The sequence below is a fragment of the Vipera ursinii genome (genome assembly GCF_947247035.1).
Source record: "Vipera ursinii genome assembly, chromosome: 11".
In the NCBI taxonomy this organism is placed as follows: domain Eukaryota; kingdom Metazoa; phylum Chordata; class Lepidosauria; order Squamata; family Viperidae; genus Vipera; species Vipera ursinii.
Genome location: NC_139524.1, coordinates 10,255,585 through 10,277,600, shown reverse-complemented (window position 1 = coordinate 10,277,600; position 22,016 = coordinate 10,255,585). Strand labels below are relative to the sequence as shown.

Genomic DNA, 22,016 nt, shown 5'->3' with positions numbered 1-22,016 from the left:
ACAGTTCAGGAAAATCATACTGTTTCTAAGCATCTGATCATACGTTTGACGGATTGGGCAGATGAGTTCCTGAGCTGACTTCATAGCAAAGTACTGCATGATGGTTATAACTGCGTCATGCAGTTATGATGGCCTACATTTGCAAGCTGCAACCGTCAAATATTGAAGGGGCCCTTTGGAACCAATCTGTGGAACGTCTAGGAATAAACATTCATTCATTAAATTTACTTCCCACCTTCCTTTCAGTATGGAACTCAGCACTGTTCCTGAAGTCCCCTTTCAGGCGTGAATGAGGGAAGATCTGCTTAGCTTCAAGAAAACAGGGCTTAGGGAACTTGTGCTTCTGTGGGTACAGTAAACTACAGCCCTTCAGCATCTCCCATGAGTGGTGTTGCTGGAAATTGTCATTCCAGAATAAGTGGAAAAGGAGACGGGTTTGTATGCACAGAGATGAGATGGCACACCCAACAGATATGGACGGAAAAGGTCACTAAGGTTTTAGCTGTTTTTCATGCCGGTTCTGCAAACTCTTGGCACATAAATCCCAGAGATGATGTTTAAGGGAATGCAGTCCTTAACAGAAAAAAAAGGTGGGGGGAGGAGAGAGTGGGAGGAAGTTCCCTATCCTTCAGACAGCCATTTCCAGATAGAACAGGCTAAAATGGATTAATGCTCTAATCCCCCTTTGAATTTTGATTTAGGTGAAATATGATGAATTCCTTTAAACATTCTTTTGGGCTGTGCCACTTATATCTCAATGTGAGCCACAAACAGAAAACTTGGTAAGCAGGAAAATCCCTTATGGAACACAGAGAAAGGGAGGGAAGAGGGAGGGAGGGGTAAACAGAGGCAAAGGAACTTGCCTCTTCACTGCTGGTGTGCAGCACCACACTCAGTTTTAACCTTTTCCTTTCCATTTTCCAGCAGGTGCAAACCCAGCCAGTCGGGGATCACAGGACAAAATCTACCTATACGCTTCTAAATTCCCTTTAGTTGCCTAAGGGTGGAAGCTGTTGATGTGGGAATCTCTGTAACCACGGGACCTTCAAGGCTGTGAAACCAGCAGATAGATGACTATTGATTCAAAGCGGGGAAAAAGGAAAAGAATCAATTTTCAGATTTGGAGAGTGATGTATCTGTAGGTCAGGTTTCCTACATACAGTACAGCCAGATACAGAAATTCATGGTACATATGGCTTGTTAATACTTTGCAATAAATACATTCATTGTATTACTTAAGGCTCCCGACCTTCGCTCCTTCCGACGCGACCTAAAAACCTATTTGTTTGAACAAGCCGGCCTGGTCTGATGGGTTTTGTTTTAATTATTGTTTTAACGTAATTTATTTTCTGCATTTGGGCACTAGGGTTTAATTTGTTTTAATTTCTGTATTTTGGGTATTTTGGTATTTATGTCCCTGTTCAGCGCCCTGAGTCCTTCGGGAGAAGGGCGGTATACAAATCAAATCAAATAAATAAATTACTTAAGGTCTATTCTAAATTATGTTCAAAGTCAGGTGTGTGTGTGTGGGGGGCAAGGGGCTGGTGAAAAATTAATTCCGCCTCACTTTCTAGTATTATTATCCTTCCCTTTTCAGACTCAGCCTTGAGATATTATAGGGAAAGCAAGGGGACAGAGTTAAGAGAGGAATCAGTCTGGCATCATTGCATTCCCACAAATGTTCAACTCCTCTTGAATTCCACTAACTCTTATCTAGCACCAATTTAGTGCTGACCTTACTTGATTAGATTCTTGTGCATAGGCACGAGCAATAAATCTTCTTAACCAGTGGTGGGATTCAAATATGTGAACAACCGGTTCTCTGTGTGGATGCTGCTTCTGGAAGTCCATTCTGGGCCTGGGCAACAAAAAATTAGCTACCGGTTCTGCCAAAGTGGTGCAAACTGGCTGCATCCCACCACTGATCTTAAGTGGAACTCAACATACGGTCCTGATTCTTGATAGGTCCTGACAGCTATAACTTGCAAATCCCGACAGAATAGCATGAAACACCAGAATAACACAACGGAAGTGAGATTCACCTTAAAGAAGACCACCGTGAATCTTAATGGGAGAGTGTACAGTATGTATTTTCTGAACCAACGGGAGATATTGAACAGTGAAGTTCTTGACAAAAAAGAAAATGTGAGGAAAAAGCTGAAAAAGTTGAAATGTATATTTTACCTCAAACATCTATGAAAACCAAAATTATTGAGACAAAGAAAAGTGTGACTGTTGTCCAGCCAGAACTTTGTCTAGCCCTACCAGAAAAAGGGCAGAGATTGAACTGGGAACTTTCTGCAAGCAAAGCATTTCTTTTATCATGGAACATCTGCTGTGAAGAAGACTCATGACGAAGAATCTGTTTCCCTTCCTTTCACTCCTCATAAAAATCCAAAACCCCTTTGTGAAATACTCTCTGACACATTCCCCCCTCCAGCTGTTTAGCATTATTGTCCCATTAGTTGTTGGCACAATTTGCAGTGGCCGAGGAAGAACATACCACTAAGTGGGACAAATGCATGCTAAACTGCTGAGAAAGGATTAAAGCCTTTGACCTGTTCTTGAAAGGACCCGATGCAACAATCATGTCCTGCCAAAACTTTCTGATCTCAACAAAGGTCATTTTGAAATGTAATTTACACAGAGGTCTACTTGACCCAGAACAGAGCACCCTCCCACCTTCCATGACATCACAATATTAACAGGAAAAAGAAAGGGGGGAAAAGTGGGGGGGGGAATCTGTTCTGAAGAGCAACAGGAACAATGTGTCTCCAGCTATTGTTGTCACTAGTAAAGTAGCAGATAAAGTGATGGCTTGCTTCTTCTTCTTCTTTCTTGGGTTCCGTCCTCTTCTCTGCTTCCACCGAAGGCCCAGGGTAGAGTGGTAGGACAGGATTGAGTCTGGCTACTCACTGGTTAGAAACAGAAGTCTTATCCAGAGCCGGGAGAAAGGAGTATCCATTTGCCTATGTTGGCCTCTGCTTTTGTTTCCACACTTTCAACCCTTTAAAGGAGATTCTTGGATTTCTCTGTCCATTTCCAGAAAGTCTGCTTCTTGATCAGAGCAACTATCGGTGTTATAATCCACTTCATCCCCACAGGGAAGTTCGTCATCGGTCTCCAGGCTGCAGTTGTTGTTGCTTCTGCCAGAGATTCACACACAGAAAGAAAACAGAATATTGAATTGGATGGAGAAGGAAGCAAAGAGAGGTTCATCTTGTAAAGCATCCAAACACATACTGCAAATTCTAAGCTCAGTGGTTAAGGAGAAGATTAGTATAATGAAGTCGAAGACAGCAACAGTTGATCCCAGTTTTATTTTTTAAAGCAACACACACACACACACACCCCTGTGGTAGGATTCAGCCAGTTCGCAACAGTTCAGCAGAACCAGTAGCTAATTATTTATTGCCCAGGCCCAGAATGTACTTCCGGAAGTGGCATCCACGCAGAGAAATGGTTGTTCACATATTTGAATCCCACCACTCACACACACACACACACACACACACACACACACACACACACACAAACTAATGACCTACTTCTGCTAGTACTAGACTTGAAGTTAAGGCGTACTGTGAGAGGTTTATACAAACGTTGTTCTGAATTCTGTCTGAAATTTGAAAAAAAAGTTTCCTTCCCCTGCCAAAGAGCAAAGCAACCCCCAAACCTTCTATTTTCTCTCTCCTTCTCAAAACGTTTGAGAACATCTTTTCAATTTCGCTTTTGATTTTTTAAAAGCTTATTTTCTCATTGGAGGTGGAAGAATTGCTAGGTTTCCGTTGTTCTATCTGTTTTCTTCCCTTGGAAGCTTCTTTGACTGTCCAGAGTCATGGGTGGCGTTCTCCATCATAGCATCTTCTCTTAGGAAGGAAGGACATTTGTGGAGTCCTCAGGTTGCTGGAGAGAGGACTATACGGTGAAGACAGGACATCTATGCACCCGTCTTTTGGTTAGCGCCTAACACTCCAGTCCTGAACACTAGACCAACAAATGTCTACAGAGATTCTCAGTCATCATGGTTATCACAAAGATGCTTTTTTATAAAAGGCAACTGGACTTTGTTTTTCCTCCAACAGGTTTCGCTTCTCATCCAAGAGGTTCCTTCAGAACTGAAGCAAAACAATGAGAAGCAAAACCTCTTCAAGGAAAAACAAATTCCAGTTGCCTTTTGAAAAAGCATCTTGGGCTTTTCACCAATAAGCTTTCCCCCCCCTTCATAGTACAATTTGAAAACAAAAGCCCCTTTTGTCACATTGACTAAGTGGTGGAGAATGTGCAGAAAAACCGTTTGCCATGGCAACAGTGTATAGCATGTGGAGGCAAATTTGAAGACAAAATGTGATGCATGCTATCTTAAACATCTGGAGGAAAGGTGAAATATAAATCAGTTAAAATTATTTAGTTCTTTGTCAATGCCCAAGTACATAGTGTTGTTGTCTAAACTCACATGATACCACCATTTTCTATTAGTGATGCTTTTGGCATGTTGAACTACTTCTCATCTGACCCATGCAATCTTCAGCTTCCAAAATTTAGTTTTTTTAGGGATACCTCTAGTTCCTAAAGAGTGAGCTTTAGTGAGAAGATGTTGAGATGTTTTAGTGAGAAGATGAAATAAAGTCCAGTTGCCTCTTGAAAAAGCACCTTCAGCACAACCATGTCTTGGATGACTATGGATATCTCCATAGACCAGGGGTCTTCAAACGTGGCCCTTTTATGACTTGTGGACTTCAACTCCCAGAATTCGTCAGCCAGGCAGACTGGCTAAGGAATTCTGGGAGTTGAAGCCCACAAGTCATAAAAGGGCCAAGTTTGAAGACCCCTGCCATAGACAGATATTTCACCTTCTTTTCCTGAGCAATTTCACTTCTTGGTTTTTCCTCAGAATTACGAAAGAAAATTTCCCTTAAGTAGAAAGTTTGTCGCAAATGAGTCTCCCTCCGTCCTTTCCCCCACCCCACACACACACACAAAAAAAACCCTGTCACCATTGGGGGGAAAAAAACCAAGCAAGCTGGAACTCCACTCTAATATATTATTCTGTCATCAATGCATCATTATGTAGAGGTTAGCTGACCTGCACATTTAAATCTAATATCCCGTAACTCCCGTCTAGTGTGGTTTATTGTAGTCTCAGAGCAATCTGCAGCTTTAGGATGTGATAAATAAAATTCCTTCTTTTCATTTGTCATTTGCATATTTATTGAGCAATGACTTGATCTTAATTAGTTCTGCTTCAAATGTGTCTGTTTTCTGGCTAGGTGGTGTTTCTTGAAAGATTTTTTTTTGTGTGAGAGAGAAGACTTCCATATTCTTGCCAACATGACTGAAACAAAACAAAAGATGAATCCATCAGCTCTGCTATTTATTCTGAAGTCAAAAATTTCTCTCGCGTTTGCTTTCAAACAGCTCTTCCTGTTCTCTTAAAGGCGCTCAAATTTCCAAAGCCAACCATCCAGATGAATTGCACAGAGGATATCCCAAATAGCCTCAATTTTCTCCTAATAATAGGAAACAACATATTTACGGAATGTTAGCCATTTGCCGGCTAGCAGAAAGCACTGGGAGATGGTGATCAATCAGAAACAGGGAAAAAAACAACAAAGCAAAACCCAAATTCATGTTTTTAGATCAACCATTTTGAGTTCAGCACCTACTTGGAGTTTTGAGAACATATTATAGTCTCGCTTTCAAAAAAACATGGGTGGGAGGCGGGCAAGAAAAGAGCGGATTGGCCTTTCATAAAACACCTTTAATGGTGGGCATGCATCAATTTAGGGAAGTTTATATGAAAGGCATCTCTGAGAAAACGTGATTCTTTGTACATCCAAATAGGATACTTATGCGGACTCTTTAAAAAGGTGCAAAAGTGGTCCAGAGTAAGAAGAGATTGAACACTCATTTGTCTGGTAAGGAGTTGGACTAGAAGACCTCCAAGGTCCCTTTCAGCTCTGTTACTCTGTTTCAGTTCATTTAATGACTGTTCAAAGTTACAACCACTGAAAAAAGTGACTTATGACCAATGGTGGGATTCAGATATGTGAACAACCGGTTCTCTGTGTGGATGCTGCTTCCAGAAGTCCATTCTGGGCCTGGGTAACAAAACATTAGCTACCAGTTCTGCCAAAGTGGTGCGAATGGGCTGAATCCCACCACTGCTTATGACCATTTTTCATAGTTACGACCCATTGCAGCATCCCCATGGACAAGTGATCAAAATTCAGACATTTGGCAACTGGTTCATATTTATGACAATTGCTATGTCATGTAATCACCTTTTACAATCTTCTGACAAGCAAACTCAATGGGGAACCCATATTCACTTAAACAAATGTGACAAGTGTCAGGTTTTTGTTATTGCTTGACAACAAGAAATATCATAAAATGGGGCAAAACTCACTTAACAAATGTCTCATTTAACAACATAAATTTTTGGGCTCAATTGTGGACATAAGTCAAGGACTACCCGTATTCTGTTCTGATATCCAAATTATGCTTTTGTACAACAGCAATGCAGAGTGTGGAAAACAATTCAGCTCCAAATTTAATACAAATTTAATAAATAAATAAATAATAATAAATAAAAAAGTGCCTAGAGAAACAGCAGTAGGCTAAGCTAATGTCCTGAGTCCCCAGGATGATGCCTGTTTCCTGAAAACATTGGTAAGGACCTCAGAGTTCTTTCAAAACTTGCTTATCTTACAGAAAACATATTAGTCAACCGAGTATTAATCATCCTAACTGGATTTCATTAACTGAATGTGTTTCTTAAATTAAATGTAAAAGGCCCCACCACAGTTTTTGGAGCATGGCCACTGGCATGTCACTCAAAAGCAGAACTTGACTTTTAGTGCAGTTGTTAGAGGGCAATGACTTCATCAAGTGTACAGTAGCTCCTTTACACTGTAACCCAGGTTCACTGCATGCATCTTGTTGTTCTCCAGACTTCAGGAGATCCATACCTCCCCAACTAAGACTTCCCTATTTGCTATATTGCAAATGCAATATTGCAGGTCAACCCTGCCGCCTGCCAGCAGTTCAGTTCTCACTGGCTCAAGGTTGACTCTTCCTTCCATCCTTCTGAGGTTGGTAAAATGATGACCCAGATTGTTGGGGGCAATATGCTGACTCTTAGAGAGGGCTGTAAAGCACTGTGAAGTGGTATATAAATCTAAATGCAATTGCTATTGCCCTTCCTTCCTTCCTTCCTTCCTTCCTTCCTTCCTTCCTTCCTTCCTTCCTTCCTTTCCTCCCTCCCTCCCTCCCTCCCCTCCCCCTCCTGTTTCCTCCCTGCACAATGGCTAGAATGCAGCATTGCAGGCTAACTCATTGCCCACAGCTAGGAGTTCGATCCTGACTGGCTCAAGGTTGACTCAGCTTTTCATCCTTCCCAGGTCAGTAAAATAAGGAAGGACCTAGATTGTGGGGGGCAATAGGCTGATTCTGTAAACCACTTAAAGAGAGCTGTAAAGCCCTGTGAAGCGGTATATAAGTCTACGTGCTATTGCGTCATAGATTTTTTTTCCCCTCAAGCAATATCAGCTCTTTTCATGAATTATTTATTTTAAGCATCGCTTAAATAGATATTGATCAGACAAACTGATCCAGTGGTTGAGAATACAAATGGAATGGAAGGGGAGGAGATATCACTAAAAAGTATTCTTAGTTTTTGGTCATTCAAATGTAGCAGTCAAGGTGGCATATAGACGTTCTTCAAGATCTTTCTTGATGCCCCCATGCATCCCCATCTTGCAGATTTTGACTCTCCACCCATGGTCCAAGGCACATCTCTGCTTCAGGGTAATGGGCGCCAAAGCCTAACAGAGGATGCCACTTGATGGCATCAAAAGGCTGATCTACATGGCCAGGTTGACACAGGCAAAGATGCGCCATTGACCATTTCTCAAGAACAAGAACACAAATCTCATTTTCTATTCACACCAAATGCACTGGGAATACAATCTCTCCCACTTTTTTCCCCCTATAAATCTGAACCTGATTTTTCTGACTTGAACCAGCTCAAGTAGTGGCATCCCATTTGTCTGCCATACTTTATTTCTGTATGCCCCATCTTTAATTGGCTCTTGGGCACTGGGGAAGGAATAATGCCTTTTCCTTTCCAGTGATCTTCCCAGACCAATCAGCTTCCAGCCTGTATCCATTTTCCCCATCTCCCATCACCCACCCACTCCATTAGATAGATGATAGAAGCATCCTCTGGGTGCTGTTTATTAAGGAATTTCATCTTGTGGTCCAGGAAGGCAGCCTTTTCTGTTTTGATGTCCACTCTTTGGAGCACCTATTTTTATACACTTTTTATTTTATACGTTGTATTCTGGGTTGTTGTTTTTTTCACTTGTTTTTAATTGTTGTAAACCACCCAGAGTCATGCATGTCTGATGGCTATATAAGTTGAAAGAAGTAGATGGAGAAGAAAGGGAAGGGGAAGGAGGAGAAGGAGTTGGATGAACAGTGCAGGAATGTTCATGCACATCCCCTTCTTGTGATTCGTCAGTAATAAATGTCCTAGCTGATTCTCCACATCATTTTTAACAAAGCATGAATTAAAAGTATCTCTTGATTCTGTTTTCTACAACATTTTTTTTAAAAAAAATTCATTTTTTCCCTTTCCCTTTATTAACTTCAAAAAAAAAGTTATATTTCATTGTTAAGATTTGGATTAACTGGTCTTTCTAGAGCTTCCAAAGTAGTTGCTAGCCACAATGTTCATAACCGATTCATACTGATTTTAATCAGACTTTTTTTTTTAAATGACTGAATGTTATCATGATGAAGCAAATGGAAAACAGGAAGGAAGGAGGACTTAGAAACTTAGAGCCTTGGTGGAGCAGTGGGCTAATGCCTCCTTAAGTAACACCAGCTGCTTGCAATTAGTGCAGGTTCGAGTCCCACCAGGCTCAAGGTTGACTCAGCCTTCCATCCTTCCCAGGTAGGTAAAATGAGGACCCAGATTGTTGGGGGCAATTAAGCTGACTTTGTAATAATGCCGCTTGGGGTATGTGTGAAAGCCCTAATAAGCAGGCATATACATAGAATGAAGGCTACTGCTAAGCTTGTAAGCCGCCCTGAGTCTTCGGAGAAGGGCGGGATATAAATGGAATTAAAAAAAACCCTCAAGTGATTGTCTTCTAGCCCATTCTGAATTTCCCCCACTTTTTTTAATTAGCAGGCAGCTTTCAGCCATGTTTGTTACGAGGTAAACCTAAATTATAATATATAAAAAGAACCATGAGTTTATGAAAGATCAAGATTCTTTATGAAAGACAGAAAAGTGCGGGAAAGCCAGACTATCCTGCCCTGAATTTGATAGATTCTAATATCACTTTCCTGAAACCTCTGTCAGATATCCTAACCTAGCAGAAGCACAAAACTTTTGTTTTCCTGTCTCTGAGGAAGATTTAAAATAATATTAATCATATGTGCGACTTAAAAGATTTAGAATAATATGGCGAGTAGGAGAAGCAGAGAAAGGCCACAAGTTCTGGGTTTAATCTTATGTTCAGTGATTAATTTTCTTTTTTTACAGGAGGAAAAAAATATCTTTGTGTCAGCGCTGCATGAACACGGCATCTTTTATCATCTCTACGATAGCTTGAGGCCAAGTAAGCATTAATAAAACAAGCTGATTTGAACAGATGCACGGCAGCTGGAAAACAAACAGAGGGAGGGTGGAGCTGCTGCATTGATCTTCAGAATTCCTGATTTTTTAAATTTTTTTTTAATTTTCTTCCCTTCTTCTCTCCCTTGGATAAAAAGAAGGCACCAATTAAATGTTGGCATCTAACTATTGAAATCATCTGGATGGGGAAAGCATTAACTAGTTTCTTGATCTGCTGATGTGCTTATTCCCACATTGCTGTTCAACAACAGGAGTGGGCCTGGGGGCGCTTTTTTCCCCCCCACTTGCTTTAATTCACAGGACTGGCATCGCTATGGTAACCATGGAACAACATTTTTACAACCATTTTATTCGGCGTTTTCTTTTTTTTTTCCAAAGGAAAAAAACAACAACCATGTTTTGATGGGCACTAGGTTGTACTTTTCTGCATGTCATCACGTTCTTTCTCATAGCATCATCCCTGTGGAAATTAGACTTTTTTGGAAGGCTGTTAAGACGTGGTTCTGCCAGTGGGCCTCGGTATGGTACATCTGGCTTGTTAATACTTTGCAATAAATACATTCATTGTATTACTTAAGGTCTATTCTAAATTATGTTCAAAGTCAGGTGTGTGTGTGTGTGTGTGTGTGTGTGTGTGTGTCTGTGTCTGTGTGGCAAGGGGCTGGTGAAAAATGAATTCCGCCTCACTTTCTAGTATTATTATCCTTCCCTTTTCAGACTCAGCCTTGAGATATTATAGGGAGAGCAAGGGGACAGAGTTAAGAGAGGAATCGGTCTGGCATCATTGCATTCCCACAAATGTTCAACTCCTCTTGAATCCTATTAACTCTTATCTAGCACCAATTTAGTGCTGACCTTACTTGATTAGATTCTTGTGCATAGGCATGAGCAATAAATCTTCTTAACCAGTGGTGGGATTCAAATATGTGAACAACCAGTTCTCTGTGTGGATGCCGCTTCTGGAAGTACATTCTGGGCCTGGGCAACAAAAAATTAGCTACCGGTTCTGCCAAAGTGGTGCAAACTGGCTGCATCCCACCACTGATCTTAAGTGGAACTCAACATATGGTCCTGATTCTTAATAGATCCTGACAGCTATAACTTGCAAATCCCGACAGAATAGCATGAAAAAAACCAGAATAACACAATGGAAGTGAGAGATTCACCTTAAAGAAGACCACCGTGAATCTTAATGGGAGAGTGTACAGTATGTATTTTCTGAACCAACGGGAGATATTGAACAGTGAAGTTCTTGACAGAAAAGAAAATGTGAGGAAAAAGCTGAAAAAGTCGAAATGTATATTTTTTGTATATTTTTTTTTGTCATCACGTTCTTTCTCATAGCATCATCCCTGTGGAAATTAGACTTTTTTGGAAGGCTGTTAAGACGTGGTTCTGCCAGTGGGCCTGGGAGACCCAGAGCAGAATGGAGCCCATTAAATGGATGTTAACAATGTGTGTTGTTGCTAGGGTGGTTTGTGTGTGTGTAGGGGGGGTGTTATTATTTTATTATTTTTATTTTACCATCTTATTTTTATTTTTTTTATATTGTGCTTTTATGTCTTCTCAGTCGCCACGTGCAAGTAGACGGCAATATAAATTTCTAAATAAATACATATTTAATAATATTTATTTATAAATCATAAATAAATACCATAAGCCCACAGTTATGTACACCACAAGCTCTCCTAAAATTCCTTGAACCTCTTGGACAAGTAGTCCTTGACTTACAATCACACCTGAACCCAAAATGTTTGTTGCTTCACAGAGACAGGGGTTAAGTGAGGTTTGCTCCCCTTGATGACCTTTCTTGCAACAGTTATTAAGTGAATCACTGCAGCTGTTAAATTAGGGATGTGGTTGTTAAGTGAATTTGGTTTCCCCCATTGACTTTGTTTGTCAAAAGGTTAGGAAAGGGGATTGCGTGACACATAAACACACATCTGTACACTGCAGCTGTCATAAAAACGAACCAGTTGCCAAGCGTTCAAATTTTGATCATGTGACATGGGAACGCTGCAATGGTTGTAAGTGTGAAAAATAGTCCTAAGTCACTTTTTTCACTGCTGTTGTAACTTTGGTCAGTAAATGAACTGTTGTAAGTCAAGGACTACCTGTATGTTCATTTTTCCTTTGCATTTATGCCACTCCTGGGCTCACTTTGCCTTCTATTTTTGCACCAACTTGGCCCCACTCAGATCCCCATTTGCAAGAATCTTCTCATACCCATTTTTTTCAACTGTCTTCTTAAACCATGTTTCAGGCTTTCAAGAGGCTTTTATTGCAGCCTATATCAATAAAGTAGACGTCCGGTATTGTCTTCTGGAATCTCCTTCCTGATTTTGATCTAGCATGCTAGTAATGAGCAACCTGTTTTCATTATGACTTTATTAAAAGAAAAATGGCATTCTTTCATGTTAAAATTCAGGATACAAGCTTTAAAAACACTGATGAAGTTTGCAAAAATGTACCTTTCAAAATATAGAAACGTTAATATTTGGGTGCCAACATCTGAAAAGAAATGCTGAAAACTGGGGGATTCCATTCTAGCCAATGAAAATTGGACTATGTAGTAGTTGCCTTCATGCACATCATAGTTTGCTTCAATACGAGTTATCAATTTAGTGGAAGGGTTCAAATCAAAGATCTTTATTATGGTTTTTGACCAGGCTTTACAGTAAAAAAGAGAAATAGTTTGTGTTCAAAATATAAACTTGCCTTATAAGCTCCATGGAAGGAGTTCATGTGACAGAAAAAAGAAAATCCCACATAATGTTGAGTTAGCGTCTTCTGAAACCCCAGACAGTCTGAACTATAAATGTGGTTAATGATTTAACAGTCAACTCTGGAAATTATTAATACAAGGATTTATAATGTTGTTGGCCAACTACCCCAGCAATGACTATCTTAACACTGACTAAGAGCTCAATCTTTGCTACATGTGGTTTTAACAGTGGAAAAGTCAAAGGTTTAAAACAAGCTATAGCAATTTGCAGCTTGCAACCATGGAATCTTTGATCATCTTTTTCATATACAAATTTTTGTTTAGTTTGAACATTATGATCACATCCCTTTTGAGGGCAGAAGTCCTTTGTTCCTATCTAAATGCTTTAAATAATTAGTCTGTAATTGCCTCTCAAAAGCAAGTCGAATGATGACAATTTGTAAACAGCAAGAACTCCTCTGAAGTTCAGAAGGGAGTAGGGCATCTTCCCTGCAGATAAGTAACCATCATTCACATGTAAAGAAAACCTACAAGCTCCATCGATTTTCAACAGGGGCTAAAGGAGAAGCTGTGGTGGGGCAGAAGTTAGAGTGCAATATGGCAGGCTAACTCTGCCCGTAGCCAGGAGTTCATTCCTGAGGGGCTCAAGGTTGACACAGCCTTCCATCCTTCTGGGGTCAGCAAAATGAGGACCCAGATTGTTGGGGGCAATAGGCTGACCCTGCAAACCACTTAGACAGGGCTATAAAGCAGGGGGCTTCAACCTTGGTCACTTGGTGACATGATAGCAGTGTTCCAATATCTCAGGAGCTGCCACAAAGAAGAGGGAGTCAAGCTATTCTCCAAAGCGCCCAAAGGCAGGACAAGAAGCAACGGATGGAAACTAGTCAAGGAGAGAAGCAACCTAGAACTAAGGAGAAACTTCCTGACAGTTAGAACAATTAACCAGTGGAACAACCTGCCTCCAGAAGCTGTGAATGCTCCAACACTGGAAGTTTTTAAGAAGAGACTGGCCAGCCACTTGTCTGAAATGGTATAGGGTTTCCTGCCTGAGCAGGGGGTTGGACTAGATGACCTCCAAGGTCCCTTCCAACTACTACTTCTTCTTCTTCTTCTTCTTCTTCTTCTTCTTCTTCTTCTTCTTCTTCTTCTTCTTCTTCTTCTTCTTCTTCTTCTTCTTCTTCTTATTATTATTATTATTATTATTATTATTATTATTATTATTATTATTATTATTATTATTATTATTATTATTATTATTGGAATTCAATTCCCAAGTCATAAAGTGGCCAAGGCTGGGGGCCTCTGCTGTAAAGCACTGTGAAGCGGGATACAAGTCTAAGTGCTATTGTGTTGTGTTGTTTTTTTTCCCCAGTTCACACCATTTCTGACTTGTGCAGTATGTTCACTATGGAATTTTATTTTATTTTTTTATTGAAAAGTTTTATAAAAAGTTACAATATTATCCACTATGGAATTTTAGAAGATGAAAAAGAGGAGCAGCAACTCTAGTGGCGACATTTTTTAGTCGCTACTAAAGGAAGCAGAAGATACAATGGCTGCCCATTTCTCTTCTTCCTCTGAGAGGCATTATCTTAAAGAGATGCATTTAATCAATCATTTCATCAGAACAAAACAAAATGCTTAGCACACCCTATTCGCTTAGCCCCCCCCCCCCTACAGCTCTTTCAAAGGGACCCAAATTCCCATACAGTCTGGAAAGACATTATGTAGATCTCTCTTTAATTGTTTCTAACACCAAATTAAATAGGAAAGCAACTGTGAAGCCTTCCATTTACTTCTAGGATTTAGGCTGATAGATGGTGGAGAAATCCAATAGGTGCCAAGTGGCCATCTCAGACAAGGTTGGAAATGAGTCACTAGGGAATTCCTAAGCAACGCATGCTGAGAGTGTGATTAAACACACTTTAGGCAAGGGAAGAAAGAGCCCTTCCTACTTCTTCAACTGTATTATTATTTTTCTAAGCACCTGAAGCATTACCTCAAAGGTTGTAGCGTGTTCTCCTTGCCTTACTCCCACTTGTGAATCTAATAATCATCTTTCAAGGCAAGGAAACAAATAGCTTTACTTTAATGGAAGGGTAGCAGACCCAGCACGATGTAAACTCTTTTGAAATCTGGATTTTTCAGATCCCAATTCAGGGATCTATGGAAGCATCTTGGGAGCAGGAGACAGGTTTAGAGAAAAAAAAAGTCAGATTTCACATGAACGGCAAAGCTTCCATTATTAATACCCTACAGGTTATGCTGTATATAAAAAAATACGGGGACATCAAAGGAATAATACAAGTGACACTTGTATTTTTCTTCAAGCTAGAATGCTAAATAAGCTTCTGAAATTCTTTACCACATTTGTATGCAGGGAAAGTAAGTTCCAAGTAAAGAGAATATAGGTAGCTCAGGTGTGAACTGTTGAGCTCTGATGAGGCTTCCTAGGTGGGCAACAAAACATTTGCAAGCAAACAACCAAGATCAGAGAGCACCAAACACCCCAGAGAAATTGGGTAAATCTTTTCTCCAAATTCTTCCAGGGAAAGAAGTTCTCCAATATGTCTATGGAGATTCTCAGTCATCCAGGTCATGATTGTCCCAAAGGTGCTTTTTCAAAAGTCTAGTTGCCTTTTGAAAAAGCACCTTTGGGACACGTTCTCCAGCAACTTCTTAAAGGAGGAAACCCCCTATTAATTGTATAAGAGAATCATTACTGGAAATGTCTCTCCTGAGATGCTCCATCAGAATTTAATGGAAGCAAGGGAGCACTGCTTAGTTGCAGATCTTTGAAAAATGATTTGGGGAAAGAAAGACAGAATTCTTATGTAAACTAATTGGCCATTTCCTAACTGTAAGAATGCCATACTCTTCACAGAAGGCTTTCTCCAAAACTTTCCTCTCTTTTGGAAGCATTTTTAAAACAAATTCTCTTTTTCATCCCATTCAATGAAAATTGGTAGGAAAAAATTCATGAGAATTTTCTTCTGCTCTACTTTAAGCTCTGTTTGGTGATTATATGAAAGATAGGATTTAGTGGAAGACAAACACGTAAATAATTTCCCATCAGTTTCTTGGGTATTCAGAATATCAAGTAAGATTTTTCAGAAAACTGTGTGCAGGACTCCTTCCCCACACCAGGTTGGTATCACTTCTGCATATGGATCTGGCCGTGGAGTAAACTCCCCATGTTAACTAAACTGGAAATCACATAAAACAAACTTAGGCTCAACAAAATATAAATGCAGAAAACAAATATGATAAAATAATCACAGTTATGGGGTCCTAGTTCCTAGGACTAAGAACAGCACATTCAGGGCCTTGGAAGTTTGCCGAGTGTGAGTCCCACTAGATCGACCAGACTAGAAAATCAACTCCACTGGAAGACTAAAAATATTTATTGAGATTGGCTGTTGTAAAATAATCTTGCTTAGCCTGATCATGCTGTACCTTTTTCACTTCTTACATTCCAGTAGTATCTGACTGAAGTGCTTCTGAATGTTACCTCATTGCTTGGGACCTAAAGATGTTTCAGCCACTTTTGCTGATAATATTAATAGTTCTCCATCAAAATTACCTTCATTATTCTCTACCCTGGATGCCTTCGGTCCAGTCCTTGTCTCTCTGAGCCCAACTTCATGGTTATGCAGATAAAAGGAAGTGAAACCTTCATAGGAATTATTGCAGGATCAAATAACAGAAAGTGGAACCAATTAATGGAGCAACAGCTGGTCCTTAAAAAAAAAATCACTGGGACTGGAAAAGAAATCCCAAAGCTGTGGACTAACTGAAAAAAATATATATATTCTGGAACAAATCAGTGTTAATCGTTTCCATATGGTTGCTAAGAAAAATAACATATCCCTGCCCATGTCTATGTCCCTGTACAGGAAGTCCTTGACTTACAACAGTTCATTTAGTTGACTGTTCAAAGTTACAACGGCAGTGAAAAAAGTGACTTATGACAGTGTTTCACACGACTGTTGCAGCATCTCCATGATCACATGATCAAAAGTCAGGCCCTTGGCAACTGACTCACGATTATGCTGGTTGCACTGTCCCGGGTCAAGTGATCCTCTTATGTGACCATCTGACAAGCAAAGTCAAGGGGGGGAAGCCAGATTCACTGACCACCCGTGATTCACTTAACAAGTGTAGCAAGAAAGGTTGTAAAATGGGGCAAAATTTACTTAACCAATAGGTAACTTAGCAACATAAATTTTGGGCTCACATCGTAATTTTAAGTTGAGGACAACCTGGACCTCACCAAGAGTCAACTGTGACTTGAGTTCATCCTTACTAAACTTCTAGTATATTTTTATATCTAGTATATTTCTAACAAAATACCACCGGATGGATTTGTCTAGATCTTAATAAAGTCAACTACCACATCATTTTGAGTTTAATAGGTCTTTTTCACAGGGTACAACCAGCTACATTTTAAAAAAAAAAAACCTCTCTTGCCTCCAGCTTCATTGTTGGAGCTGACCTTGTGTTCTAATGTTTTTAAAAAGATGAACAATTCTTCCAGATTATTTGTTCAGAAGTGAATGCTTTTATAAAAGCTGAACATTGTCACATGAGCCTCTTGGTTTGATTCTTTTTGGGGGATCAAGAATAGTGGGGTGCATTGTTTGCCACACAGGGATTTTTGTGAACCCCAAGTGAGAAGTAATTGAATCCTGTACACTTAAGAAAAGTGACCTACAATATTGGTGAATAACTGCATCTGTCCTGTCAATCTTAGAGCTTTTTTTTTATGAAGGGGCGCTATTTTTTTTTCCATTTCAAAGTGGCATCTCATATCCCTCAAGTGCATTGCTTTTTCATTTGAACAGCTATCTGATCTTACTCAGGTTTGCTCGCTGCTGCTTGGAAAGCTATATGAAGTTTTCAAACAAAGTTTCGAGCTTAAGGTAACATCTAAAATATGGATTTCTCAAATCGCCTTGGCAGTGCTTGCTTGACAGGCTGCTTTGTGAGATAAACTGATAACCCACCTTGCCCCAGGAGACTTTTTTATTTGTTTTGCTTTTAGACAACTAACCAACTGAACAGCAGCCCCATTAAATCTGACACAGTGTATTTGTGGAGTGACCATGCAGAGAAAAGTTATAAGCTGTGGAAAAGTCAGCTTGCTGGTTTCCTCTCACCCCAGGAAGAGTGAGGTTCTATCTGAGGGAGGTTTGAAGCTCTGGAAATTCTCCAGCCTTCATCACCAAAAGCCCCTTTGTAGGCATGCACATTTTAAAATCTGTAATATTTTAACCTTATCTTAATTCTCAACTCTGTTTTATCTTTGTTGTTATTTATGCTTTTATACCACATTTTATTATTTTGCTTTAAAAGGCCTGAAGGTGAGATAGGGATGTAGAAATGTAATAGGTAGGTAGTAGGTAGATAGATAGATAGATAGATAGATAGATAGATAGATAGATAGATAGATAGATAGATAGATAGACAGACAGACAGACAGACAGACAGACAGACAGACAGACAGACAGACAGAGACAGGCTTCCACAATGCACATGCATAAATATGGTGGGCTTATTAAAGAAGGATAATATTTGTAACTCAGGGTTGAAATGAGAAGTCCTTGGTGCTCTCTTTGCTTGTTTTCTTGCAGACGTTTCATTACCCTAACTAGGTAACATCATCAGCATGGATGATGTTACCTAGTTAGGGTAATGAAATATCTGCAAGAAAACAAGCAAGTTCAGAGAGCACCAAGGATCGTTCAGTATGCTTATTATTCATTACAGTGATCAAACAAGGCCTTGATGTTTGGAATAATTTGAACATCCTTAATTCTGCTGAACTCTTGTTCTCTTCCCACCTGCGTGCATGGTCTAATTTTGAGAACTGTATATTCTCTAACCATATGTATTTTCATTCAATCTATCTATTGGCCTATCCTTCCAGGTGTTTGGGCGTATGTTCAAAATATGTTCCCCTTTTAAAAAATATCAGATTAAAAGAAAACCATCTCTTTTATACAAACACATAGTGCCTTAAATATCAAGTTAACCTTAGCATCTTGCAACAAGCTTCCCCTTCTATAAAAAGCAATATATGTCATTCCTTACTATACCATCTAAATGCATCAGGTCTGGAGAGCTTGGAAACATCCTCCTAGACGGTTGTTCTCTGCCTCAGCTAACATCTCTTATATGTTTAACAGCACAATTAAACTAATGCCTATAGGCTGCTCGGTTTACTTCTTTGGACCAGACCTTGAAAGTTTGTGTGAGTGTCCGTGTTAAATGTTCACGGAACTGGGGAATCTACCTTCTGTATTTATTTATGGCCTTTCTTTATTAACAGCATTTCTTGCACAGCCTTTCTCCCTGCTTTGTAAGCAATAGCTTTATACATTTTCTCAGTGTACGTATTTATCTAGCAAGACCCTTCCCTGTGAAACATCTGTTCATGATATTTGCTGTCTTCCAAATCATTTTCGATTTCTTTCCAATATCTGTCTCCCTATATTTGCATTACCTAACTTACATATCTACCCAAAACTTTTTACTGTGCCTCTCCATGGTATTTCTTTATCTGACCCCAGAATCCTTCTGTAATGTTCTACCTCAGCTTAGGCAACTGAAGATCCTGCAGCTGGGATGACTTCTTTGGACAGTGACAGCTACCTCTAAAAGTGCCAATTAAATTAGCTTTTGTCATAGGAAATAGTAGGCGCAAGGAAAGGAACTTGAGCAAAGAGCGCACAAGTTACTGTAGGCTTCACACCTTGTTTTTCAGACCTGAATGTCTCCTCTTCCATTCTGTATTTGGAAGACATAAGTAAGAGCAAGTAAGAGCAAGGTTAATGGTGGAACAACTAGCAATGAGGAGTAACATAAAGGCAAAGGGATGTGGGTAGCTTCTCATGTGGCTTCATGAGAAACTAGGTAGAAGTCCTACCTAGTTTCCAAAGATGGACATTTGTCTGCCTAGCACTGAACATCTGGGGGGGGAAGGAATGAACCCCATTCTGCCTCTTCAACTCTGAACTCAGACAACCATAATTATTCAATTCTACAACTGACCATCCCTCCAAAGTTTTTGTAGTCCACCTTAGATGCTCCACTATGACATAAGAGCCACAGTGGTTAGAAGGCAGTATTTCAGGCTAACTCTGCCCGCTGCCACTGACTGGCTCAGGGTTGACTCAGCCTTTCATCCTCCTGAGGTCAATAAAATGGGGACCCAGATTATTAGGGACAACATACTGACTTTGTAAACTCCTTAGAGAGGGCTGTAAAGCACTGTGAAGCGGCATATAAGTCTAAGTGCTAAGTGCTGTTGCTCTGCTCTCAGAAGACAGCTTCCCCTACTTGGCTTTAGAACTTTTAATGAAAAAGAGTTCACCACTTCCTTAAGCATTCAGTTCTATCACCAAGCACCTCACACAATCCTAACAGCTTTCCGAATGTCAATCACAGCTGACAAAGTTGCCAGCGAGAAACTCAATTTCGTATGTGCCTGTTTTGCTTCTCCAAGCAAAAGCCTCCTACTCAAAACACGACCGCCAGATGCAGTTTTCTCCTCTTCTCTCTTCTGCTGTGTATGCTCTGGCTTTGCTTCTTTTTTCAACTTTTCTGAGGCAAGATTGTGTTGGCTGAACAGGGGACTTGGAAGGAGGGAGCAGAAAACATCGTGTTAGATACGGTGTGATTAAATCAAGGTCTCACTATAATTACACCGCATTTAAATAAACATATTCTGGTAAGTGATTGTAATTAAGCCACAATTAAACACTTTCTTCTATGGTTGTTGTTTACCTGGAAAAAGCTATTTCATCTTATATGGGAGCTGGGAAAAGATATCCCCTCAGTGCTAGCTATAAACTGCTGGTGTTACCTGAGGATCGAATGCAAAGCATGGTATCCAGTCATAGATTTATTTTATTTTTATGGAGGATAAGGGCAGTGAGTTGCCCAAAGGTAGAACCAAAAAAAGAAAAAAAAGAAAAAGACAGTGAAAAATCAATTGTCTTTTGCTTGAAGAAACACAACTCTCCCCCTACCCCCAATGATAAGCTGGAGAAGCATTGCTTCTCTCCGGCATCATCCTGATAGCCAGTGCTTTTTTTTGTAAAAGAAAAAGGTGCCGGAACTCACACATGTCATACAAACCTGCCTTGCCTAACCTACAAGGTTCCATCCAAAAAAGGTGCCGGAACTCTGTTCTGAGCGTTCTATGAGAAAAAAAGCCCTGCTGATAGCATTGTTACATTTGGGAGTTGAAAGCTGGCTTTTCAGCTGAGAATTTTGTTTACTTAAAAAGAAACCTATCAGAACTTGTATTTTGTGTCATCTTCAAAAAGGGAAGAAGGAAAGGGGCTTTTCAGTTACGGTGCTGAATATTCTAATTTCCCTGCCCACCGAAACCGGCTGCGCTAACCCGTTTAGATCCCCTCTACCGTTTTGCAAAATGGCAGCGTTGCTTATTGGAGCTTTTACCGGGGTTTGCATGCATTCTCGGATGCTTTCTGAATATACTTTTTGTGCACTTATTTCACTATCGCTGGGGTGAAAGATAAGGCTACCCATAGCTGCTAGTCGGGACGCGGTGGCTCAATGGGTTAGGATGCTGAGCTTGTCGATCAGAAGGTCGGCAGTTTGGCAGGTCAAATCCCAAGTGCTGCGTAGCAGAGTGAGCGCCTGTTACTCGTCCCAGCTTCTGCCAACCTAGCAGTTCGAAAGCACATAAAAATGCAAGTAGAAAAATAGGGACCACTACGGTGGGAAGGTAACAGCGTTCTGTGCACCTTTGGCGTCTAATCATGCTGGCCACATGACCTCGGAGACGTCCTCGGACAAGCGCTGGCTCTTCGGCTTTGAAACGGAGATAAGCACCAGCCCCTAGAGTTGGAAACGACTAGCACGCATGTGCGGGGGAACCTTGACCTTTAGCTGCTAGTCAGAGGAGGAGCCAATATGGTTTTCCATATTAATATCTGGAGAAAGAAAGCAGAAGGGCTTCATTTCACACAGCGTAATGCGTATGGACTTGTAAGAGAGATCTAGTTGGTTAGCATGATGGACTAGAGTAGGGGGTCTCCAAATTTGGAAACTTTAAGACAACTTGCATAATTCCCTAGCCAGCACCTTTATGGTAGTCCAGACAAAAAGCCCCACAGTGAACACTAGCTCTGACTTTATTGCAAATATATATTAACAGACTCTTGCTAGTGTGAAGTACTACTCCCCTTCTGTCCTTTCACTCTCTGGAAAACTAGGCAAAGTTCCTTCTGATATGCTTCACACATCCTTTTCCTTCACTGCCTGAGGAATTCTGGGAGTTGAAGTCCACAAGTTTTAAAGATCCCCCTGGACTAGAAAATCCATGAGTCTGACTTAGTTTGACTCTTCCCATGATTTTTTTTTGGGGGGGGGGGGACATCACTCTTCTTTAAATTAAAACCAAACAGCTGAATGAAGTGAAACCCAAACTGTCCAAAGAAGCACTGTAATTGAATTTTAAACCTATACAACTTGGGAAAGAAAATGAAAAGCTTTGTGGAAGGATAGCAGTAGAATCTTAATTATGTACCTGAACACAAGCAGTGATGAAACTTAGCAAATCCCTTAAAGAGGCATCCATAATTCACAACGAGCAGGAAGATTTCT

The 22,016-nt window shown here is 40.2% G+C and overlaps 1 protein-coding gene across 1 annotated transcript in view; it reads right to left on the bottom strand.

Annotated features, from left to right (window-relative positions):
* Positions 1-3,001: 3,001 nt before the first annotated feature.
* Positions 3,002-22,016, bottom strand: part of AGBL1 (AGBL carboxypeptidase 1) — a gene marked incomplete at both ends in the record, with an annotated part of 348,471 nt that continues 329,456 nt past the window's right edge. The window contains one exon of the mRNA XM_083371322.1: positions 3,002-3,146. Coding sequence (XP_083227448.1) covers positions 3,002-3,146 — 145 coding nt within the window. The remainder of the gene's footprint in view (positions 3,147-22,016) is intronic.